The 26,789-nt window shown below is 38.1% G+C and overlaps 1 protein-coding gene across 2 annotated transcripts in view; it reads right to left on the reverse strand.

The window, feature by feature from the left end:
* PDZRN3 (PDZ domain containing ring finger 3) overlaps positions 1 to 26,789 on the reverse strand; it is a 121,202-nt gene that overhangs the window by 13,708 nt on the left and 80,705 nt on the right. Inside the window, exons 1-2 of one of the 2 annotated variants that reach the window (XM_031605742.2) lie at positions 14,162 to 14,448; positions 2,129 to 2,379 (exon numbers count right to left, since the gene is read on the reverse strand). In XM_031605742.2, the coding sequence (XP_031461602.2) occupies positions 2,129 to 2,379; positions 14,162 to 14,230 (320 nt within the window). In that variant the 5' untranslated portion in view covers positions 14,231 to 14,448. Of the gene's footprint in view, positions 1 to 2,128; positions 2,380 to 14,161; positions 14,449 to 26,789 lie in introns of those variants that run through there. The other variant, XM_031605733.2, reaches the window with a different exon arrangement.

Here is a 26,789-nt window from a genome sequence, read left to right on the forward strand (position 1 = left end):
TTTCCTCAAATGTAAGGCTGACCTGGAGAAAAATACAGAGAGAATGGTGGCAAAGTAGGAAGAAATACTAGATTATTTATTCATGAGCTCGGGTTATTTGCAGAGATGTACATAAAATCATCATTGCCTACTTCTGTGGTAGTTTTTCTTTGCCTTGAAGACAGAAAATCATATTAAGTATTTTAAAAATAATATGCCACCCAACTTTTTGATTTAAATCAACAGCATTTTGTTGATTGACTTGAATACAACAGGCTGTGCATAGTGATTTAAATGCCATTTAAATATGCGCCACTCTATTCATACTGCCATTCACTACTGGCATTGTGCTTTTTACATCTTGAGCTCTCCAACAGCTTTGCTGTCTACATGGCAAGTTTAAGCAGTATGATTCTTTTGTGATCACTCTTTTTTATGCTGCAATTTTATTTCTACTTTCAATTCTCTTAACTAGATACATGTTTCTCTATATGTGTGATAGTATTTAAATAACAGCATCTGCTAACTGGTTAAGTTACATAATTCACTAAACACAGGCTATGTTCATTTGAATGGAATTTGGAAAAATAACAGGAAGTATTAAGGAAGCATAAAGCACATCCTCAGAAACTTGTGTCACTCTTTGGTTGTACACACTGGATAACAACACAGTTTAATAGCAGTCTGACTGCTCTTGTATGCAGGATAGCAGTGAGGCAGGCTACCAACATCCAGAGCTCAAAGTAAGGCCAGCAGTTGGAACCTGTGCCTAATGATCAAGGGGCAATGAGGCTACTTGGCAGGACTGAGCTGGCATTACATAGGCTCATTTCAATGGAATTTCCATGAATTAATCTTTGCCACGTTTCTACTGTGTTTGCTTTTGCAGTTGGAAAGTGGCAGGTACTTTCCAGACTGAGGTACTGAAAGCCCCTCTTGCAAAAATATTTGAGAGGTGTCCTAAGAACATGTGACCTCTGCTCTAATCCCTATTTCCTGTTCACTGCATACAATCTCAAGTCTAGCTTTGACAAGCGTTTATGCTAAAACATGCAGCTGTGCTTGAATTTTCAATGGATGACAATAGGTAGCAATGCAGTAATATTTGACTGAACCATCTTTCACGTAATCAGCACTGACAGCCACAAGAGGAATAGACTGCACACAGAAGACCAGTTCCTGGCTGAACACGTAGATGTTAGCATGCCATACAAGTCACTTTGGAGCTGTACAAGATTGGTGCCTATCTGCAGTCAAACTCTACTTGCTAGGAGTGCTGACAGTGTTGTCCGGAGAGGCGTGCTGGGTGTGTCTGAGCTGTGTTCACCACTCAGGCTCTCAATGGAGTTCCTGTTCAGAGCCATACTGCACAGGCAGGACATGAGCATGTTGGCACAGCTTCTCACCCCAAGCAGGGTTGTCTCAGAACCTGGTATTGCTGCGGACTGATCAGATCACAGTCTGAGACAACACAACAACTGCGGCATTCAGCACATTTCAATTACTTTTTCCACTGGGGAGGTATGTGGCAAGACGGGCAATTTGCATGGACTCCTTGGGGAGCTCTTTTCCTCTTGAACAGCATGTGAGGGCGTGGTGTGTGTGCACCAGGAGATAATTGTCATTTTTATTTGTACGTACAAAACATCAAGCTACCATTAACAATAATTAAAATTTGATTCTAAAACATCCATGACAGCACTGGTAAGTAATTTTAGTCCTAGAAAATAATTTATTTGAGTAACATCACTGCAGGGTTATAATAAAGTAATTAATACACTGGAACAGAATGTAGCGACTCTTAGCATTATACAATTTATGGCAGCCATAAAAAATAAAGTTAAAACATAAGCAACCCAAAGAGGCAATGAGAGGAATTACAAGAAGCAATAACTTTATCCATCAAATGCCAAAAAAATGAGCTTTATAAGGCTGTGTTGTGACTCAGTGGCATTACTCATGTGAGTAATAGCTTGGTAATATGTAGAGAAAGTGAAAGTATTTTGAATTATGAATCAATGTTATATGAATCTCGTCTATATCTGGGAGCACACAATCACCAGCAAATAAAGGTATGTTTGTGAACTACTTCTAACATGCCATGTTAAGGAATGCAAGGATTTTCAAGTGCTTCACGAAAGTTACTTACTCTTCGGGTAGGAGGTATGGGTCCAGCACTGAGACGGGTGGGGTAGGCGAGCCCATCTTGCTTAGAGCCATGATGTGTTCAAAAGTGATATCTGTCTGAGTGCCCACATCCACCAGCTGAGACTCGGGAGCAGTGAAAATCTTGGTGCGTGGAGTCCTCCTCAGGACCTGCACCACGATGGGCTCCTTGGCTGTTTTGAATGCTTCCACTGCCTGCTCATGCGTTGCTTTAGATAAATCCTTCCCATTGACCTGTGGGAGAAAAGAAAGCAAAACAATGTGAGAAACAGTCAAAGAGTGGAGGGTTGCTTTGTTGTTGCTGGTTGTTAATGGAAAAGATTCAGTTTCCGTCTAAATGCTCATATAGCAAGTACTAGGAATGATTTATGCGATGTTATGCATCTCTCTTTTTCACCTGTCACTGGAATGACTTTACAAATCCTGTGCTCTGTCTTTAAATTTAATTTTAGTAGATTTTACTGGGATCACTCTGAACTAAAGTACAAACCAGCATCTCATTTATTTCTTGAAGATTAGAAATCTCTCAGCCCCCGTTCAAACAGAATAAGTTATTGATTCTCCTGTAATTTTTCTGCTTTTGTTTGTTTGTTTGTTTGTTTTTTAATCATTTAACCTTGTTACTCAACTAGTGGGACAAAAATTGCTATTACAGAATTAGGTATCAGTGTATATCTGTGTATGTTAAATACTTTTTCAGATCAGACATGACGGTCATACACTAAAATGGAGATTTCTTTGGGAGTGTGGTTTGTCTGAAAATGTGGAAGGTCTCAGGGCTCATTTACAAAGAGCTATGCTAGAGAAATAGTAGGATTTTACCATCTTTTAACCTGCCAACTGTTGTCATTTTAACACAGATTTAAAGAAACAATTAAAGAGAAGTTGCCCAGAGCAATTTTAGTGAAAGCTGAATAATAACGTTACAATCCCATAGCACCATGCTACTATCATATAGTTGTTGTTATGTTCTTTGGACTGAGGCAAGTGTTGGCTCACATGCAGACACAAAATGCAATTCAGAATTTGAAAGCTCTCTGAGCAGTGAGAGTGAGGATCCCTATCATGGCAATCCTCACCTTTATGAATAATGTCTTGCATTGTTCTCTTTCCAGCCAGAAACTATTCACGTGATAAACTGCATTGCTGTATCTATCAGAGATGGAGGCTGCACAGTGGAAACTCCTGCCTTCTGCATGGAAGTGCTGGGTTTCTCAGGTCCAAGAGTAGCATATTTTTTTCTAAGGAATAAAACTAGTGGGCATAAATACAGAGCCAGGTATTAATAGTGGCTACTTCCTTGTCATTTAATTATTTCCATAAATGTGCTGAAATGTGCTAATGGGGAGACTATGTCACATTAGTTTCTTGAATATGATTTAAAACACTAAAATAAATGTCCAGATTCTGCTATCTGTGTGTGTATCAGATAGCATTAGTTCATACTGCAATCTGCCATGTTTGGTCCCTCTAAAGGAAGTGGGGCAGCTTACAGAGTACCATCACTCAGTGCAGTAACTGAATTGAGCCCATACTTCAAGTATTGCTTGCAGCAAAAAGCTGGGCAATAATAAAGAGGGTTAACTTGAGTGCAGAATCGATTGAAAGGGCTAAATTCCCTCTGAATTACCTCCACCACATAACACTTATTACGCTGTCATCTTTGCTTTATCTTACAGAGACAAAGACACCAGTTTTTTTGTAAAGCCAGCTGAGAATGGAAGATGTTAGCCTTGCATTTGCATTCTGCAAACAGTTGTATTGACCACAATTGCTCACAGTAATGCATAACGTGTAAAGTTTGGCCCGGTCAAATTAGATATCATTAACTTGCCCAATCAAGCAGATTACTTTAAAACAATTTGTACAGCTGTAAAATTAAGTTCAGTGTAATGTTTTTGCTGGAAAAAGGAAATGCTGATTATGGTTCCCGTTTTATTATTTGCCACAAATTAAATGTAGCACATTTCACTGTGTGCATCCTAATTCTTTTGGTACAACTAAGTGTAGCGCGCCATCAAAATAAAAGAATCTAAAATTGCAGCAAGCATAATTTCCTCCAGAAATGTGCTAAAATAACTCTTGAGCAAAAAACTTTTTATGTGAGCTGCTTTCCATGTCTTTATGTTAAAGTCTGGTAAAATCATGCACAAGATAGCTTTCCAATTTATTCCCTAATATTGAAAGTAACCCGGATTCCAAGCATTTTAGTAGAGGTCTGTTGAGATTCCTTAGGATGCTTCATTGCTGCAAATTTGTGGACTAATAACCCCTTTGTGCTTTTGTATGTGATTACTATGTAAATGATCAAACTCCAAAATCAGACTGACTGAAATAGTTTTATTGTATCAGAAGTTATTATTATGAGTTATTTCCAAGTATTTCTGTGATGTATGGCAGTTTCATCATCATAGTAGGCAACATTCTCTGCCCAGAAGCCGTTCACACAGAATGGTTTCTGGTCAGTCTGTGGATCTCTTGTGACGGACTGACTCCCTAATTCACAATGGGTAGAATCCTTTTAGCTCTGCAGGATTTTGTTTCCATCTGCAGTTAGTTGTAGGCAATATGGTGTATATTATATTTGATTTGCTGAGAACTGTACTAACAAAATAAGAGTTAATGGGTTGCACAGAGCTATCACTCTTAACTATTCAGATTCCAAATGAAGAATGATGGAAGAGGAACCAATGATGGAAAAATATGCTTTAAAGCGATTTGCAGTTGGGAAATTATACTGCTCCAGATTAGGCCCTTAGAAAAATGGTGTAAAGTGCCACATTGTGCATGAAATACTGAACATTGAATAGTTTATATTTATGTATTTTTTAAAAATTACTTTTATTTCCTATTCTACCACAATATTACCACTTTTTTTTTTTTGTTGTAGAGACGTGAGGAAGGGATGCTACATTTGGGTAATAAAAACTAGTAATATTTAAGTCTGCTTATATGTACATAGCCAGTGTGCTTTGGTCCATGTGGAATTAGTACTTGAAGCTAATTTTGAGTTCTTTTGAAACATAAGCCAATAGATCAGATTGATTAAGGTGTTTCCCTCCTGTCTGGAAAATTTGTTGCAACTGAGAAACTCCCAGTGCTTAAAAGCCAATGAATACATTTGTGCAATTCCACTTTGTTAAAAAAGTGATCATACAAACATAAAATTTATTCCTAATGCTGCTCAATTGTACTCAGCAAAATTGTTCTTTATAAATAGTTATATCTAGAATAACACAGAAAGAAAAAATCCATGCACATGAATGCTTCAGAAGACTGCCAAAAAACTACAAATATGCATAATTTCTTAAGAACCTTACAGGCCATGTGCCAGAGACAATGGGATCTTTCATGGCAAAAAAAGATGGATACATTAACTGCTCAAATGTTAAAATGCTTAGCTTTGGTGCTTTCTTTGCTTTGGAACTAAACAATATGAGAAAGCTGTGGTTAAACTAGAATGTAAAGAATGGTCCTTGATGAAATGTGTGGTGGAGCCAGAGAGGAGGGCTAACAACTGCATGAGACACAGACATAAATTCTATGAATTAAGGCTACTGCACAGGCGCAAGATTTTGTACTTGGATTTACTGAACCTCATGACATTCACCTGGACTCACTGCTGGAGCCTGTCTAGGTCTCTCTGAATGGCATCCTGACTCTTGGGCATGTCGACCACACCCCGCAGCTTGGCATACCCTGCGAACTTGCTGAAGGGGCACTCAATCCTACTGTCTTATGTCATTGATGAAGATGTTGAAGAGCACTGGTCCCAGTACTGACCCTGCAGGACACCACTTGTCACTCATCTCCATCCTGGCACCGAGCCATTGACCACTGCTCTCTGAGTATGATCTCACAATGAGTTTCTTGTCAGTTACTTGAACAGTCCACCATCAAACCCATATCTTTCCAGTTTGGGGAGAAAGGTGTTACAGGAGACCTGTCAAAGGCCTTAACTGAAGTTCAGATAGATGACATCAGTGGCTCTTCCTTTGTCTACTGATGTACATATGCCATCATAAAAATCCCTGAGCATGAGTTTACCGTGTGTCCTTTAAATATTTTGTACTTAGTTTTGGCTTAAATAATGCATGATGTCTTTTGGGTCTTGGTATATACTACAGAAACTGGAAAGATTTCTGTACAAGAAAATTATTTTTCCTTCTATCAAGTTAGACTGATTTATATGGATTTGATGTCATGAATGGTAAGCATTTGTATGCATTGTACAGCTTGTTGGTTCTTCTCTGCTTCACAAATGTCACAGAAGAAATCTTTTTTGTTTAAGAATGAGTAAGCAGCTTTTCTTTGTAGAACTGCATGCAAATCCTTGGGAAGTGCACTATAAAAACATTAGTTCTGTCAGACTACAGACGTCTGTGCTCCATTTAAAACACTCTTTATGGTCTGATTCACTTCTTTAGCAAGTTCTTAAGAAGTCTGCATATTACGAAAAAGCAGCAGAACTTTAAAGATGTTATAGAAACTAGAGCAGCAAAAAGCCTGTTTTCTAAACCTCCTTTTCCTCAGGACCTGGAAAAGGAAGGTTCAAAATATAGGTTAATTCTTCTTGCAGCTCCATCTAATCCCTCTTTTATTTCCTTCATATGGTCAGTCTCTCTCTCTCTCTCTTTTATTTTTTAGAAAAAAGAATAATATTGTTTAGTAATGGACTGTTTCCATGTGTGTGCATTTCTTTCTGCATTGTGAGCCATCCATGACAAAACAGTTAAGACCAAAGAAAAATTCTTTTCTCAAGAGTACAGAATACATTTGTTCTTAAAACCATTAACTTCCAAACGGAAAATCTTGGTAAAAAGACCACTGAAATAAAGGAATTTTTATTTCATTAGTAATTAGTTCATTTATGTATTGATAATACAGCACCAGCATTGTACATTGCATACTGAAATGTACCTGCTTCTGGCTGGGTTCTCAGGCTCTGCTCCTATTTTATCATTTGCTTCAAAGAAAACAGTTTTTAGATCAATGCCGAGTCCTCTGAAATTCTTACACTTTCTCTACATACAGAGTATACAGAGCACACTTGAAGTCCTTTTTTCTTAAACATGCATTTATCATGTTAAATGATTTTAAGTAAGGGCAGAAATACTTCTACTTATTTTGTCAGTATTCAAATGACAATCTTTTGCACGCCTGTTCATGGCTTAATTACCTCGGTCAGTATAAAACTAGACAAGTTTACAGGTCTTCCCTTTTTAATGACTCTTTCTGCCATCTCAGTTGCATGACCCAAGGGAACCAATCGATTATATTTATGAGGTACAAACAACAGCCATAAATAATTATGAATTGCTAATGAGGATAACCCAGTAACTGCAATTACCCACTGTCTCTCATTTTCTAGATTTGCCCGTGTATGGAAAACATGGGCAAATATTTTGAAGAATGATGCTCCTGCAGTGATGTCACTTCACAACATACCCATTCCCATTTCTGCACTGTTGCTTGCCATTTGCAGTTTTTGAGTCCATCCTCCCACCTCCCTCCCTTCTTCCACAAATGTCCCCTTAACGTAAGATGGGGAAAGAGCAATTCAGGTTAGCTCTGAAGACATCTATCTTGAAGAAGGTTATTGAAGTTGCTATGGGGAAGAGATGGAAAAAATGCCCAGTGTTGCTATCTGGGAATCCAGCAGCACTGACAGATGCAACTGGTTCAGCAGAGCCTGCTCTTTCAGTAGCTACCTGATCTGAGGTGAGGTATCTGCAACTTGTGGTCTTGTGCCACCCGCTTCCAGAAGCAGAGCAGTGCTGTCAGCTACAAAACACAAACCTTAGAAGCTGTAGTGTAGGACGAAGTCCCATCATCACCTCATTTCTGCCCTTTCATTCCATGCTGCTTGAACATCTCCTACGATTTCCAATTTGCTACTTGCGTTAAAAAAACAACAACCTTAATTTTCCTTTACTTGGCTAAAATTGATAGCAGCTATACAGATACAATAAGGTTATGTACAATAGCCTATGTTGCATCTATGAGCAAGCCTTCTAAAGTAAAAAAGTCTTTCTTATCAACTGGGGTTTTTTAATGTATGAATGTCAGTTTCTCAAAAATGGTGCTGTTGGTCCTAATTCTCTGTGTAAATGCATACAGTCCATGAAAACACAAAAACAAAATATTCTTTTAGCCTGATTGTACAATTAGTTTTTCTATGAAACATTTTATTTTTCAAGAGTTCCTAGGGAGTCTGAAGGCAGTGTTTGCAAATTCTACTGAATCCATCTAAGGTATTGTCTCAGGATAAAGCCAGAAGAAATTTCAGCACATAGAAATGAAATCAGAAAGTGCCTTGTTCCTGCGCCAGAGGAGAGTGTGCCCCATCACCTACAACAAGATCACAGCCAGAGTTGTCACTGGGTTGAATCAAGCAATAAAAGCCATACCATGATGCTTCAGTTTTTCTATTAGATGACAGTCTCTAGCTTTTTACCTAAAGATACATTGAATAGTAGGAAGGCTTGCTTCAACAGTCACTGTTTAGTGAATATTGAAGTGCTGTGTATGGATGTATACAGTGAAGTGTATATATTATTATTATTTACTCTTCCAACCTCCTGTCAAATTCCTAACTGGTTCAGGACTAGCTGGACCTGCTTACGTTTACCTACCTAGCCTCTGAAAGAAACAGTCCAATTTATGTATAGTGTAGAGTTGTACTGTCCTAGTGAAAATGAAGCCTGACCTTTTGTTTCATTATTAATGAACACAACAAAACACATTTATTAAATCTGCACTTTTTCATTAGTCCATATGTTTCCTTTTTCCCAGCCCATGTCTGACATGTGACAGTAAAGCACTGAGTGATTGTCCCTAGTGCCTTCTCCCTTGTGATTTCTTGCCACCTGCTTCATAGCATTAAACAGATGTATAAGTGCAAAGCATTACAAAACCCATCTTTTCAATCATTTATCACTTAAAATAATAATTAAAAAAAAAAGAAATAGAGCTATGCTATGGTTAATCAATATATCTGCTAAATATAAAGAAAAAAGACACTGCAGATTTTAGGAAGACTATGAAGCAGTAAGAAATTTCAGGTACATAGTAGGTCAAGTTGTCCATTTATACTGCAAGTAACCATAAGGCATTTTGTTTATTTCATATCACAACTTGTTTATGTTCCTTTAATGACCAAAATATCCCTCTAACATGCAATGAAGAGTATCTTCAGAGAATTTCTAACAGAGGCATTACATTATTCATTGTCAAGTGAAGAGGAAAATTTCAATTGCCAGTTTCTGGTAAATGTCTAATTAAGAAAGGGGACTTCTGAGCCACAGACAGACGCCACAATCATTAAAGGGCAGTTTTCTGAAGATTATGAGTCTCCAGTATGTCAAGCAGAGTTTTTCTACAGCTGAACTAATTCAGCAGTAGAAAACTCTGTCTAGAACAAAGCCCTTGGAATTAACGTCTTGTTTAAGCAAATATGCCTACTTTGAAGTAAGTGCAGTAGGTTCACAACTGTTATTGAGGTCAAGTTTAACGGTAGTGAAGTGACAGAATATAACTTCAACAGTATTCTTAATTTCAGCTGCGGCACAGAAAGTGTACATACAGTGTATTTGAAGCCATACACTGTATATCAAGTAGACCAGTATAATTGGCATAACCAGTTCAGTCTTAACACTGAAAACGACTGAAATGCAGACTAACTAATTCTCTAGCTGCCCAATTAAATTGGAGGGTGTGAAAAGCATATAGACATATATACATAATTATTTTTATTTCCCAAACCTTACAGCTCTGATTAGAAATTTCTTTTTGAGGTGGATTTCTGTTTTGGCACAAAGCTCCGATTTGGCCCTGATTTGGAATAACATCATTGCCCAGAAATGTTTAAGTAAGTCTAGTCAGTCTATGTCCTTGAATCAGCCTTTGTTAACACTGATTGCTTTATTTTCTATAATTCTAAATATGTGAATAGAATTCTAATGACAAAGGGAGGCGTATCAGAGATCAGCTCAGTGCAACTAGCTTGTGTATCAGTCTCCTTGCAAGAACTGATGCTGGAAGTTGAAAATGAAATATAGTGTCAGCTACTTCCTCATCACTACCATCTTCTCATTAGCACAGCAATTTATATGCTAACCTTGGTGTTTATATTACTTTAGCCACATAATATCTTAATCTAGTTTAAAGGACAAATCTAGTTTGCCCACTATTGTTTTGCTGTTGTTACACTTGTCTCAGAAATGTGCCTGGCAAAGACCATGTGGACAGAGCTTTCAAGTTCTGAAAACACTACGAGGTCATTTTATGTGAGAGGTGCCAGTTCAAGAGTCAGAGAGGTAGAAGTCGTCTGCTCTCACATCATCTGAAGCCAGGACAGTGGCAATGCGAGCTTGTTTCCTGACAGTGTTTCTGTCCTTATTCTGGAGGGAAAGTCTAGAGTAAGGAGTTGGTGCCCATTCTGGCTTAAACCACAATTTCTTATCTTGAAGTGTAGGTTTTGATGGGTTGTTGTTACAATATACTCCCAGCATGAGAAGCAGATGAACTCCGTCATCTTGAATCCCAGGGAACAGCTGTGAACATTGCCTGTACAGTGAGAGTCATTTGATTTAAAGCCCTGTGTTCTTACCCTTGGAATTTTTAAATGTCTACTTAGGAAATGCTTACCTTTCAAAATGTGTGTAAATGTGTGATAGGTAGTTAAAAAACTGAGGTCCTAATTTTTATTTTTATTTACAAACTCAAAAGCTTCAGGTGTTGTATTCTTCTCTGAATTTCCTTCAGTGGAGATTATTTTTTGTTCCTCAAAGTATTTCCCTACAAAAGGAAGTGCCCATATTTCTGCTGTTGTTGTACAGGAGCTAAAGACTTTGAGAAAAGAAAACTGGAAAACTGGCCTGCAACATCTTCCCAATTTTATGATTTTACCCTTAAGAAAACTCCCTTTGTCCCTTTATTTTCACCAACAAAAATATTCTGAAGAAAATTTCCATATAGATCAAAACCTGAACTCTAATAGCATGTAATTACTTCATTTCATATGCTTTGTGCAACTGGGAAGTGAACCTCAGGATATATCTATGATATATACACCATGTTGCTGCCCCAAGCATGCTTATCACCAGTGACACTGTTCAGCATCAGGATTTCAAGCTGCCACAGTCCCCTTTGTATTTGTAGTGCAAAGCATTGATATGCACAGCTACAATAGCCTTTAATGACTAGGTGTCTTAATTTGCTTTTTATTATGTGATTAAAGGTACAATAAGGTATGTGTTCAACAAGAGGGAAGACCATTGTTCTGCATCATTAAGCTCACAGCAGCCCAAAAAGAAATTGTAGGCAATGTGCCAAAGCTCTTAATGAAGAGGATCTCTTTGAATTATCTATGGATGAGGAAGGGATAAAGCCTGAGCCCTGGTATATTTGATCCTCTTTGTGCTCTCTGTTATGAGGACTTACAGAGCCAGATGTACCAGACCTTCTGGAATTGTATTTTATTGAAGCATTATTTTCCCAGCCACATTAAAGCTCTTGGCCTAATAGAGAAAGTGCAGTTATGTACTATTATTAATTCTTGCAAGTGTTTTCTGAATTCCTACACCTCAGAGCCATTAACCTTCTAAAAATAAGGTTAAGGGGATTTATTTGTAACAATGCCCAATATTTCCTAAAACCAAATTATGTAAATTTTAGTCTAACTCAGACTTTGATAAAAAACTACTTTTAGTTTTTTTCTCAGGAATGGCACTCTCAGCTTATGGCACAATATGAGGGTTACACCAATGATGCAAAATAAAACCTACTGTAAGAGATATTACTGCTAACACATTTCAGAATTTTTGTCTTTCATATCCTGGTATTTTAGTGAAAATGATGCTTCATACCCCTTACCGTTAAATTTTTACTGATTGCTCTCAAGTTATATGAGGTTGTATTTTTATAGTCACAGTGACATTTAATTAGCTGGACATTCTCCCTAAGCTATAGAATTCCCTCCCACTTATCTTGAGAGAAAGTAGCATGCTGTTGAAATAATTCTGTATAGTAATTTGTATTCTGGAATAATCGGGTTTTGTAGTCTTAAAGAATTCAGATCTATGTTAGAAATCCTAGTTTTACAGGATTACAGGCACCTTTCACTTCTACAGGAGCTAAGGGTATTCCAACCATGTTTCCCCAAAGGAATCTCATGCTCAACATTAATTACTGCTGCTGTGCACTGAGCTGCTTCTGCTGCAGAAACAAGGTTGCAAGACTTTGCTAGTTGATTTCTAAATCCAAACCCCTGTCAGACTGCACTGCACCAGCAGTCAGCACCAAATAGTTCAGTCAGCTCAGGTATCACCAGAACTGTTCCTGTGAGTGATTTTAAGGACGTGTGTTTAAAGAATGCTGCCTTGCATCTGTTATGAGATGACAGTAAGTTGCAAAGGTTTTCTGATTCCTTCATTTCACATCAAAGATTGCAAAAGCTTTGTAAACAAATTACGAATAGTTTGTTGTTCTGGTTGTTGAACTTCTGAATGGGATTCACTGATAGCCATCAAATCTAGACTGCATGAAAACTTGGCAACCCTGTGGGATAAGTAACTATCACAGCAGCCACTGCATGATCTGAGCTGAGGGCTCACCAGCAGAACCAGCACCAACTCTGCTACTGCAGGCAGCATGTGGAGCCAGTTCTCAGTATGAACCAGTATCCAAGAAATCTGATAATCTTTGTCTGAAATTCTTCCCATCATCACATGCACAGCAGCTTAGCAAGTGGAAGTGAATTAGTATAAATAGAAATGACAGTAAGCATATCTTTCTATTTGTTCTCACAAGTTATTTTTTTCTCCACAAAGCAACAGTGTGTCCTTTGGGTAAGCAAGTGGGAATTAGATCAAAACTATGTCTTTAAAATTTAATCGCTTCCCTATTAGCATAACATACAAAACACATCCATTATTCACTGTGTTGTCAGTGCCATCAGTATCTGTGATCAAATGCAGGTAGCAGCACAGCAAAGAGCCCAGGGTTTCACTGCTCTGTGATGCTGAGCAATACCCTCTGCTGGCAAGCAAACACATGGCAGCGCTGGGAAATGTCCCCCCATCCCCCAAGTCCTCATGTCACTTGGCAACTGTCATGTGTCCTAAGCAGCACTAGGAATGGCAGAGTAGTGAAGTACAATTTGAGAGATCTGGATATTTCCTATTTCTCTGTTGTTTTCTATGCACTTCATGTTTTTGGGGATTAACCGTAATCCGCTGATGGTTATTTCAAGAGATCAAGTGAGAGTGTGTCCCTTAAAGACCTGGCCATCACTGTTTTGGTCAAAATTATACTCCAGATGCAACAAAGTTAGAAATTTCAGAGAGATAAACAATACAGACAGAAAGAACAGCAGAAAGACAGGAAATGATGTTTTTATAATAGAAGTTGGTGTGTTATCACATTTTTTGAAAACTTATCAGCTGCTCAATATGAAGAATTGAGTGTATAAAGATCTGTAGAGTATTAGTTTTCATCTGCTGTCAAATCTAGCTATTTGTTAGCTGATATTCCTGCACTTAGAGGTGAAAAAACAGGACATAAACTTATATTGGCAGGAAGCAGACTCAGCAGTGAATGAATGCATGGCACAGAAAGTATCTATACGTACTTGTAAGCAGAGACAAAACCTTCTGAGCATCAGTCATTGCCTGTGTCTTCCTAACTTGCACAGAGTGTGTGACCAAGCTATGACCCTCCTCGTAAAATTTTACTGATGCATACTAGAGAAATAAAGCAGTGCCCTGTTTCTTGATATAAAATTATGCAAAAAGTTTGAGGTATAATAGCATATATTTAAATATTTGATGTTCTGCAAGTGTCAAGTAGGGAAGGTAAAAACATAATCATTATCTTACAGACATGAAATTAGGCAACAGACCCTTTCATTTCTACTTGTATAAGCAATTTTTGGTATTCCATCTTCCTGTCATTAACAGTGGTTACAAGCCTAAAAGAGAACATTTGCTTTTAGAAATGAAATCTAATGCTTTACCTGACAAACTTCATACAGTAATTTGTACTGTTCTTCTTGCTTCTGTAGAGTGCACAAACTGCATCCCATGTTTAAACAAGTGGCAGAAAATATCTTCCTTATTCAGCAGTGCAGCCACAGAGATCTGTGTTAACAAGCATGCATGCAGGTATCCTTTGAAACACCCAGGTGGGTCGGCTGACCTGGAGCACTTCACAGTGGTATCGCACAGAACGCTGCAGAGCAACCCTGCTCTTTTCTTTACAGCTCTCCCTGGCAGTACACAACACTCCCTCTGCTGCTTCACTCTGGCTGCCGTACTGGGCTCCAAAGCGCGCTATATACTGCTACTCATGCATATTAATCAGCTCTCATTGACTATTCATAACAGACAGTGATACAGAAGCTATAATTGCCAACTATGACAGCTGAAATTTCTCTAATTAACAGGCAAGTGCTTCAGTAGCAGGCATAATAAAAGACACTAACAATTTTGTAAACCATTTTGTAGCAATTACAAATAAACATGACTACATTTTACTATGGTCCCTCAGGATAATTCTTAACATATTTAAGCAGACCAGAAGTACATTTTAAATGTAAGGCACAATGCAATGAGTCTAATAGCACGCAACTCGGCAGTGGCTGTAGCAAAGTTGAATGTGCTCAGAAGCTTTTATTTTTGTCTCATGCTGTGTTGGCATCTGAGGAGCTCAGTTATAGCAGGAGATGACTGAACCAGGAATTTAACACAACACAGAAAGGCCATCCCTATCCCTGAAAGCTCATGTACAGCCATCAGGGCTTGACTGCAAAGCAGCAGAGATGTTACTGCTAAATGTGTGTGGATTTAGAAAAAAAGAAATAAAAGAAAGCATTGGATTAATATTTATAGATTAGGTTAATATTTATACCAACTGAAAAATGGCCATCTGTGCTGATTTCTCTGTTTTATTAAAACTCAAAATGTTCCCCATTTACAAAAAAGATATATAGTAAGTATGGCATGTATTCTCTATTTGAGTCCTTCGATCTACCTGTGCCACAGATGTAAAACATGAAACATCAGTGAGCTGCCCAAGAAACTAGAAAAGTACCCATGAGTGTAAGCTTTATGGCTATCACTCACCCTGCAGGAACGCTGCCCTGTGTTATGAGTTTGGATTGAACATATATTTAAACGTTTAGAAAGTGTGCGCTTTTACAATCTTATTTTCTCTGCTACAGAGAAAAGAAGCCAGAATATCAGAAGAATGAGCTGAAATTCAGATACAGTTGTTTCATGGCAGAAGGCCTTGATCTCATGCTGTGGTCATCTGCCTGGTTTCTGACTGTTGGCTTAGCAGATTTCAGGGGAAGTTTTGAGTGAGGATCATGTGCAGCTTTTATGTACAACCTCAGTACATAGGTGTCTTGCTGTAAGATGTCCAGCTATTGCTACAATTATACTGACACAGTTTGCATTAAAATGATCATCTACCAAAATGCAGTTCATGCTAAGTGTATGTTGTAATGCCAGATTTACAAAGTAGAGACTGTGACAACAAGGGATCCCAGGGATCCCTGCACTCTAGAGAATGTGTCTTTGCAGCAGTATACCCAGCTCTGGGAAACAAAGATGGGAGACTTCTTCACATCCCTGCCAAATGTTAGAAACCTACTAAAATAGTAGGGGCTCCATCCCTGTGATATTTCTCCCACAGTATTCCTGCTGCAGCAGTAACTTTCAAGGCTAGAGCAAGACAGAGATTGACCAGGTCTTACTGCTGGCCCTCTCTGCTGAAGGATTCTGGCTCTTGCTGTTAGATACGTTTCTGTCCAACAGTGCATTGGGGGCATCTCCACAGCTGCTTCACAGCCCATAGCTGTGGGTCTTGGACAACTGGAAAGCTCCTGCATATGGGAATTACAGAATCACAGAAACCCAGGGGACTCCCCCTGCTAGTCTTCTGAACTATTCCAAGTCCGCCTTCTGGAAGCCCAAGGCAGCAGTTTTGCTGTTCCCCCTCCTGGCTCCACCAAGAATTGAGAGCTCTACCATTTCATGGTCACAATTAGTGCTCCCTCAAAGCAAGGAAAATTATGATAACTGAATTAAGTTAAAAAAAAAAAAAAAAAAAAAAAAAAAAAAAAGATCCAATCCTAGCAAAACTGTAAAGAAGAAGTTTATAGCTCTGGAAAATTTTGGGTTATGTGATTTGATTAAGCTACTTGACGTAAAATTTTCAAAGATGATGCCTATGGCTTTTCTTTTTTAATGGAATTATGTTAATTCTTAAATGCCACTTGCTATTTAAATGTTAAACTTAGTTCAGGTGGCTGGGTTCAGTCAGGAATTTTTCTCAGAAATAGCATGCAGCTGGATATGATGAGAAATAAAACTAAACATGCATGGTATTTCAATCGTAATTTCAACAGAAATGCATCAATTTATTGTTGTTCTGTGGTGATGTAATAGACTGTAAGAGATAATTTTTCATTATATCTAATAACTACCCCTGAGACCAGTGATTATCTGTTTTCATGAAGATTCATCTGATTCAAAAAGATAATCCTTATATCAGGTCAGGAAAGTAAGTCCAGCAGAGCTCTCTCATGTACGTGATGCTTTGGATTCTTTAGCTCACAGAGTGAGCACACTGCTCAGCAGCAAGCAGCATGGCTTAATGGTGTGGTTGCCTTTGTTGCACTGTTGCTCTGGTAAATAAGCCAGCCCAAAAATCAGGTCAGCAGTTAGCTCAACTGAGATATTTTCCGTTATTGAAATCTACTTCATATTTCCCTGTTCATCTCATGGAAGGAAATTGTGGCACAGTCTCATGTGAGTATAGCCTAATTTTTTATGGTACTTTGCCAAACTTCAAACATTTGGGCTGAAAACTTCTACTCTGGGCATTGTCCAAGGTGGATTTTTGTTTTAAAAGGCATATTTCAGCCATCATGCTCTAGTCATTTCCAAGAGTAGGAGTACAGGAAAAAATACATTGCCTGTCTATGAGAAACTTTGGATATGTTTTCTTTGAGAAAGTTTTAGTATCAGTGGAATTTGAAACAAGAATTTGAAGTTTGGCACAGGGATGGTTGGTGCTGTCCCTGTGAAAACTGCTAAATCTGGTCAGCTTTTCAGCTGCTGCAGTTTGCACATTCTCAGTAAAAAGTTGTTTCAACTTTTGAATGTAATTCTCATGAGATTTCTTCAGTGATGAACCAACTCTGTGGGTGATGCCAGATGGTACAAAGAGACTCCTGCACTTCAGTTCCTTTACCTAATTGCTCTTTGTGAGGTTTAGGAATGGGCACCAAAACCAAAGATGTGCAGTGATCCTCACTGCTAGACCCAGGTAACATGCAAAAGCCACCTGAACTACACAGGGTATGTGATTGCCATAGCTTTGTAACATACATGCACAGACCAGTCTGTGTGTTACAGAAGCTAGTAAACATGTTGTATGTGGTCAAGGTAAACCAGCTGCCTTGGTTTGTCTGGATAAGGCAGTTTGTCACTGGGTCTGTCATCTGTGTTAACAATGTGTCATGTGTGGTCTCAATGCCACTCATGCCACAAATAATGAGCTTAGCAAAATGTAGGCATAGAGAACATCTTACATCATATGTAATATGAAAATTATATTGGTCCCAGCTGAATCTGAGCAATTCAGACTGAATGGGAAGTTCCCGAGCCAGCTGACTAGGAACAATGGTAAATAGCCTTTGAATACACAAAGTGCCAGAAAGCTTTCATTAGCATTTATCTAGATTATTTGCTCCCTATCTGATTACACATGACCAAGTCTGCAAAATCCCTTTTACCAAGATATCTGGCTCCAACTATCAGGCATTTCCTTTTGTGTGTAAAAGCTAACTTCCAAGGAATGGAAAATGGAAAGCAGCCAGAGTGTGAGGGCCACTGCAAACTGCAGGGTGCTGCCCTTGTCTCCAGGAGGCAGGGGGTTCCAGGCAGGTTGTGTGTGATGGCTACGAGCAAATCCTGACCCATCCTAAGGACAGGTTTTGCTGTTTGTGTTTGTCATAGTTGCAACATGCAATCCCTAGGCTTCTAACTACAAGCCTAGTTTAAATTTTGCTACTCAAATGTTTGATTTATGTTATGATTAAGCCTGTCAGATGTTGGCAGGTAGAGGGAATGCACAAGACGTATGCAGTGATAGTGTCCTGTCTGCACGGGCCGCTGAGTCAGAATAAAGAAGGAAATGAAGAACTCATGAGGGACCTGCACCCTGGAGGGGCATATTATTAGGGAACTCAAAGGCTAAAAAACACTCACTGCCAGCTTTGTCAAGGACTTGCATGCCAAGTGTTGGCTCTTAGACAGCAGTTCCCACCAGCAAGAACAAACTCATGTCCTTTGTGCAAGGAGCAGATGGCACATAGCTGCTTCACAGATCTGGGCAAACACCAAGCACTGCACTCAGTTCTGGGGGTTCCTAATGTTTGAGCGGTTGACTATAATATTAGTAATGGTTTGGCACTGTTTATTTTGTTTCTTTAAACGCAGGTTGGCTTTGTTTGTATGTAAGTAACTGTTTAACATTATATTTTTGTACATATACTTATCAAGTTCTTTTTAAACAAATGATTCCTATTTAAGGAGCATGACTGTGGAAATGTTTGCTTAATGCATCAATACTTTAATTACTTTTCTTATTTTTTACAAATATTTAAGACTTCAGAGAAACAAAGGCTAGGAAAGAGAACAGCTGTGACTTTATAAATAATTCTCACATTTGTGTGTTTTATAAACAGGAGTCAGGAAACTGTACAGATTATAATTACATAGAGTGGTGTGAAAGAAAACTGTTTGTGCTACACAACTGGACTTTAAAGCAAGTATCTGGAATTCATAAAGTGTTTTAGGGTTCCTTTTAATTAGAGCCACTGGGTTACCTATATTAAATCTTGAGAGCCTCTTTGTTGAGAAAGTGCTCGAAGTTCTATTTCCCTGTGCTTATGTGCAAGCTTTCAATACTGCAATCCACTGATAGTCATGGGAAGTGTTTGATTCTTAATAATACATTTAATTGACGTGGACCTACGTTAAAAATGCCCTTCTGAAAAGTCTTTCATTAAATAATTGAAAGTAAAAGGGGATTTTCTATGACATTGTGTAGGCACAAAAATTAAATGCATGCTAAAAATATAAAGATTTCCATTCTGCAATTTTTTGCATATGGGCATTGCAATCTGCCTGTACACTGGAAGCTTCGAGATTGGAGCCAAAATATTTAAACTAAAACATACCACAAGAGAGGATGTGAAAGCAAATGTAAAACTTTGGCTTTATTCCCATCAGTTAATGTTGCTGTCTTGAGATCCTTATTTGCTCCACTTAGCTTCTCTGAAAGAGTTCCAATTCTCAGAAGCAACTTAAATGAAATGATATTTATTGTTAAATCATAGAAGGGACTGTTCAGTCCTCTAAGCTCTTTAAGAAGTCCAGTATCTCCTTAATTAATGCCACTTGAAAAAAACAGTAACATTATAGGAAAATTAGAGCAATATCATTGTAAGCAATGCAATACCATGTATGAGAACACTGTGTTAACTCAATCTTTACAAAGTAGAAATGTTGAGGTCAGAATAGGGTAAATAACTGTTTAATATGCCACTGAGACCTTGTGCTGGAGAGAAGAAGGATGCAGAGAGCTGACCTATGGACTACAGATCTCCTCCTTGGGCCACCTGTTCAGGTGTCCATTCACACAGTGCCAAGAAATCCTGGTCAAAGATTAAGACAAAAGGTGATCCCTGAACCAGAGAATGTACCTACTGGATTTACAGAGACACGGTTATGGAATGGGTGGAACAAGGGTTTAGCTACTAGAAGAACCAAAAATGAACTAATCAGAAAAGAAATGCTCTTTCACATATTAATAAAGCAGTTCCAAAATCACCATCAGCAGTAATTCCAATCCAGCGATGCCAGAGTGAGGGACCTGAAGGCACACACTTTAAGTAGCTGTACTTTAGCTCAAATCCTGGACACAGTATCATTGCCCATTTTCCCATTCATCACAAACTGTATTCAGTCACTAAAAACACAAACCCAGAAGTATAGAAAACTGGCAAGGAAATGAGAAAATCTTATTATAGGCTGGATTTGTGCTCTAAAAGCTTCATCTGTGTTGGAAGAAACCTCAGCTTCCTCTCAAAAAGCATCTTTGATTTCTTAAGTTTGATACTGAAACAGGCAAGCTTGCCTTTGTAATTTTTTACAGGTGATTTAACTAGTTACTTTCTGTTTAAAAAGAATTGCAAATTTAAGGCTGCAGAAAGTGTCACTTTTTACATGGTAAGAGCACCGTGACCATTGTTAGCACTGTTACATTACATTGAAAATTAAGAATATATAAATGATGAAAGCAGATCATGAAAGAAGGTGAGTGTAGAGTTGATTGGCAGTTACACACTTGTGTTTACAAGGTTCATATGTTGTCAAATGTAAAATTACTTACAGAGCTTCTATCTCCACTTTGCTTTTTCTGTGAAATATCACTTTAGAAGGATAGCATTGGTAAGCACAGACTGCTGTGAGTGATGGTTCATTTCAAAATAAAAATGTATTTTGTAAAAGCAATAATACTCTTTTATAATTTCAGAGCAGGCAAAATGATTCAGTGTACTTGAATGCTGCATAGAATCTATCGACATGATACTTAATCTTTAAAACTGATAGACACGTGCCCAAAAGCTAATAAAGTTCATTCTAATATAAACGAGCAAGTAAAATAGTATATCACAGTCTGTGATAGCTTTGGATCTCGATCATATAACTGTAGCCCAGGGACAAAGAAAATTGAAGTGATTTAGAAAGGTAGCCAATAGGATTTATCTAATATTAGGCAGTTTGCTGAAGCAAAACAGTAATGTCAGAAAGAGACAAAGGTGTAAAATCCATTTGGCTGTGTCCAAATGCTTCTACTCTTTGACCTTAACGGCTCCTGATGAACTCCCTGTAAGGTCAGCAGAATAATAATAATATACGGTCAGAAATTACCAAGACCTGCTAAGTATCACAGTCTTTACTAAGTTTTATATATTATCTACTGTATTCATATTATGAATTTTAAGCCTTCTCTATTTGAAAAGATATTAGCTTTCATTTCTCAGTTTGTACTGTTCCACTCTTAATTTGAAACAGAGCAAAAAAGGAATGCCATCTATGGTTCATTAGGTTTTATATTAACCATCTCATGAAAAGGATATGTGGAAATATTAAGTATTAATGGTAAAGCAGTCAATATGAAAAAAGTTGCTGATATGTTTGTCTTTGTATCCATTCCTAGGTTCAGGTATCTGGTTTCTATCCCTCCTTAGCAGAAAAAAAACCCAGAAGATGAGCAGACCTTGAATGAACTGAAATCTAAAGCTTTTAGGAACAGAGGAAATGTAAGTATTCATTTTTGTCTTTGAAGGTGGGAAAGCTGCATTTCCTCTGAAGGAGATAGGGACTAGATCCAGAATTGGTCTGTGATTAATTCCAACATGAGTACAGAGAGTGGCCAGCAGTGACTGAGCCGTGCTGGGTCCTGCACACATGAAGCAGCAGTCATCTCTGCTTCAGCAAAGTACTGTCAAAACAGATCAGACACACTGGGTAGGAGACAAGTGACTGAGGCTCATGGTGACTCAAGTGGTTTGCAGTCCAGGGCAGGCTGTGCCAGTGCTGTGAACTTCATCTGTGTTTTCCTAGTGCCAACAGAGACATAATCTTAAAACTGTCATCTTCCAGATACAGAAGAACACAGAAAATGGCTACAGTCCTGCTGAGTGCTCTTGTGCACTCTGAGTTCTCTATTGTTCAGTGTATAAAATACACCAACAGTTTTGTGTGGTGTTTGGTTTCCATTTATCCTGTTCACAGTATAATCTTGCCAGCCTACAAAACTGCAGCTACACTGTTCATTTCTTGTTTCATTGTGAAATCAATACTATTGTGATATCACTGATTTGATAAAAGATATTCTGGAGCCAAGTTCCTTCTCTAACACAGGAAGGAAACTTTTTGCATCTAACTTTGTTCTCTTTGAACAAGCAGTTCTGGGCCAATGAGTACAGCTCATTCCTGGAGACCACAAAACTCAGTGTTGCTCCTTCTAAGTTAACTTGATCTACCTTGATCGTAAGTGGTGGTGGAAGCTATTTCCACTTGTTATTAGCACTGTATTTTTGTGCAGCCCTGTGAATCAATGGCACACATTTACCTTAATGAAAAAAATAAATTACTTACACAGGTTATTGTATTGGCTAACCATACACAATTACTGTGTAGATGTACTTTCTCTGCTATCCTCTCCTTCAGTATACATACTCTGAGAACCAGTATTGATTAAGGAGAATTGAAATGAATACAAAAATATAAATGTTTGATAAGAGAAATATGAAAGTACGCAGACAGACACAGTGATGAATACCCATAATAACCTAGAAATACTCATTCCTATTGGAGCACACAGTCACCCACTACTCTCATAATTTAAAATAAAACCCCATAGCTGCAGGCTCTCCACAATGCAGGAAGTGGAATGAGATTTTCCTGCAGACTCTTCTTTCTCAGACTGGCAAGCCTACCAAGAAAGTGAGCTGCACATGTTTCTTTTGCTTTCTCTGTGAGAATAGATCAACATCTTTGATAAGAATTTTACAGATGGAATTTTGATTTAAAAGACAAGTATTAATTAACAAGATCATTTAGTCATACACAAAATAAATGATTTTGGTTCTTTCAAACTACTATTGCAAGTCCAGAATTTGTGTCATAATGGCTAACTGCAGTAAGACACTGGGCTGTAAAATGTTCAAGTTTTTATGGTTTACTGTATGATTTAGAGCTTAATTTTTATTTGTTTTTATATTTTGGGTTGTGGGTTGTCTATTTTGGAGTATCAAGAAATATGTAAACATGGTAGTGAAACATATTATTCACTGTCCATCTTTATTATCTTTCCTCCTTTTCAAAAACGAGGGCTGCTGCATAGTACCATGTTTTCTGTTCCAATTATTTTTGCCTGTTCTGACTGTGATGATGATAGACAACTCACACACATTTTTTGAAGATGGCACAGTGGAATGAACGTACTGGATTGAATGTACATGTCTAGAGGCACAATCAGTTCATGGCTGGAGGGAAGAAATTTCAGTTTACTGAGAAAGACAGCTATGAAAACATTGAACAACTCACAAATAAAACACAGACAATGAGGGCACCTACGTAACAGCTTAGTTGCTAATATGGTGATCAACATGATTTTCTTTGCTACTTAAAATCCCTTCCTGTTTATTGGCTGTATTTTGCAGTTATAAACTGCCAAACACATATTCCTAGGTCCTTGATATTCAAGTTTCTGTATGCTTTCTTTGAGTTTCACGTTCTTAGCAGAGAACAGAAAACAAAATAATTAAAGCTTAAAATATTCTCATTTCATGGTGTGGCTAACAAGTGAAACTACAAGTAATGATGTAATCTAACGTGTCAGAAAAGAAAATGAAAAGAGGAGACAGAAGGCAGGACGGAGCCAAGGGATGAGATGTGCCATGTCATCTTCTAATTAACTAACTGATCCTTTAAACTGTCAAAATCAGCAAGGAGCTCCATGGCCCAGTGTCTTATTAATATTCATATGAGGCCAGTAGAAGCTATGATTCCAGTCCCAGTGGTTATAGTTAAACATTAAAAAAACAAGAAGTCAGGCTAGCCAAGACTTCAGCAGCTCCACATTCATAAGGAAATGCAGGCAGGGCACCCTGCTTTTCCAAACCTCTGCTGGGGGAAATTCTCTGAGGATGCATATTGATTTCTGAATTATTATGGGGGTTGTCTATTGAAAAAACAATTATTTTTTTTCTTGCTATGAACTGCCACACTGTTAATCTCATCGAGCTCCATGTTGTCAGATGCAAGAAAGATGCATGTAACGTTTTGTACTATGAGTCCATTTTTAATTTTAAGCACACCAAATGAATATGCCGTTAATAAAACCCTGTCATTTAGAGGAATGGGTGAATTCATTTTGCCTTGTAGGATGCAATTCAGGATTGTTTTTGCAGAAATCTGGGACCCGCAAGCAAAATAATCTTCCATAATCTTCTTATAATACAATTACTCTTTTACAATCCAGCCTGCCAGTCTTTTCCCACTCCCACAAAGTAGAGTTTCCTGAACCTTGAAGTCTAAGGGAGCAGCTGACATTTGGTTTCTCCATTCATTTTCTGTTTAATTCTTCATGGCAGGACAATGCTTTTTTTTTTTTTTTTTTTTTTTTTTTTTTTCCTTATATAAAAACACAAAGCAATCTTCTCTGCATTGCACAGTATATATTTTGGGACCCAATACAGGTCAGCCACTGACAGGTTTGTTCCTGTCTGTAGAGGAAGATGGGGATAGGGACATAATTCAGCACCCTGAGGTCAATGGGAGTTTCAGCACTGGCCTTATGTAGGTAATTTCAAGACCAGACTATTCTGAGAATAGCTAATGCCATTTTACACTTGCCATTTCTATCTGTGCATGTCATAGTAGAAAGTAATATTTTATGCAGCATTTTACAGCAGTATGATCAGAATAGGAGAGGCTGGGCCATAAATCATGTTCTATACCTCCCAATAAAAAAATAATTAAATAGTTTGAAACTCATCAATGAATTTAATTGAAATTCTAAAGAAAAATATCTTTGGTTACCCCCCTATTCCTTCTGTCATCTTTATGCCACCCATTACCAGTTTTCTTTGATGCAGCCTTTTAACAAGTTTAACACAGCTCCTAGAGCAGAGCAAACTTGGGATCAATCATGTGCTTCTGCAGCTCAATCCAAGTCCTCGTCCTCTGCAGATGAGCAGGGCCAGGAGCAAAGCTCCTTGTGGAGAGCTAAGTGCAGAGCCCTGCTCCTTCTGCATCCTGCACTGTCTTCCAGCACCATCTCACAGGTCTGGTTCTGGGGTCTCAACACAAAGTCCTCTAAGTCACAGCAGGGGAATTTTTAGCACCTTAAGTAACTGCTCCCAGGGCTCCTCCATTGGCTGCAGCAGCTGGCTGTGCCCCCGCAGTGTCAGCAAAGCAGTGCCCTTGGCAGGCCCCGCCACCTCAAAGCCATGGTGTGCAGTCTGTGTCCTCCTCCACACAGGCAGACTGACCTGGCCATGAATCCTGGGCCTCCGATGTGCAGAAAAATGTACATATGGTGCTTATGTGGATCTGAGATTTGTCTGGGCAACCTCTCAGTGCCAGAAAAAAGGAATCTCTAAGCAAAGATATTAACCCAAACATATAACAACGCATGTTTGTTCCATTGTTTAACTTCTCTTACGTACAAAAGACAGGCTCAAATAAAAAATTTAAACACTTTAAACTGTCAGCTGGGTTAACATCAGGCACTGAACTGCCAGACCACAAATCTTGAATATGTTGACTCTAAATGTCTACCAAGAGCATATGTTATGGATCAAAGAACACACTGATTAATCCAGCAGAGACGAAAGTCTGTCACCTTGGTCATGGTGGCATGATACCACAGAAGACAGTAGTGAAGAAGCAAATGAATAGAAAACAAATGTCAATGAATATAATAGCTATAAAAGGTTATCTTCTAAAATACAGTTTTATTGGCTCAAACATTGGGTGCACCTTTTTCATTCAGTATTTCCTGCTTTTTAAAAATCATGAAATTCATAAGAATTTTTTGTAAATTAACACATATGTTTCCCTGCTATCATTTATTTTTTTTCGAGCAGTTTATAATTTTTAGTGTGACAGCTGATTACATGAAGCTGTGTACGTTTGTATATCACTCAGAAACATTTGGAAGCACAGTAATGCTGTATTCAGAGCTAGATTCTTTTTCTTCAGTAGTTTTGATGTATCTAGTGTGTCTTCCTCAACTAAAGATTGCTTCAGCAAACCTTTCCCATAAATTACACAGGAACATTTCAAACACTTTCCATGTAGATTGTTTACTTGAAAACATTTCAAATATTTTCCATCTCTGCACTCAGATTTCCTTCTTTATATTGTTAGTTTAATTTAATTTTGTTTGAATTTCAAGGAAAGAAAAAAAACCAACCTTGGATAATAAGACCTTCCTTAAATTCAAGCTGTTGAAAATATTTCTTGTGCATGAGGTACCGCAGCCAATAGTCTGTGGGGATCCTCTGCATGTAAACCAGGGATTTGTATGCAGATTATACTCAGAAGCATCTGATTCTTTGGAAAGAATGGAACTCCCAGCACTGTCTCTGAGCTTCTAGAACAGTCTCTGATTAAATTCTGCTGAAAGGCTCCTGATTCTGCTTGTCATTCAGTAGTGTTTTAATGTCCCCTACTTCTTGAAAAGATAGCTGCCTTTGTCGTAATAATATCCTGTCAATGCATGCATGTATAGTTGCTAGCTTAATTCATAATTTATGAGTTAGATTTTTCAAAAACATACATTGAGTGGATATATTAATGATACACGTTTGGTAAATTTTCTATCTCATTTTGGCGCAGGATAAATTATCAGTAATCTCAGAAGAGAGAGATATGTGTGTGAGTGTATGTGCATATTTTATGTTTGGAAATAAACATTTAAATCATGGCACCTAGCAAGCATGTCAGAAAATACGTGCACCTACACTTTTACCTAATTTTATTGCAAAA

Source organism: Phasianus colchicus, chromosome 11, assembly GCF_987193195.1.
Source record: "Phasianus colchicus chromosome 11, bPhaCol1.hap1.1, whole genome shotgun sequence".
Classification (NCBI taxonomy): domain Eukaryota; kingdom Metazoa; phylum Chordata; class Aves; order Galliformes; family Phasianidae; genus Phasianus; species Phasianus colchicus.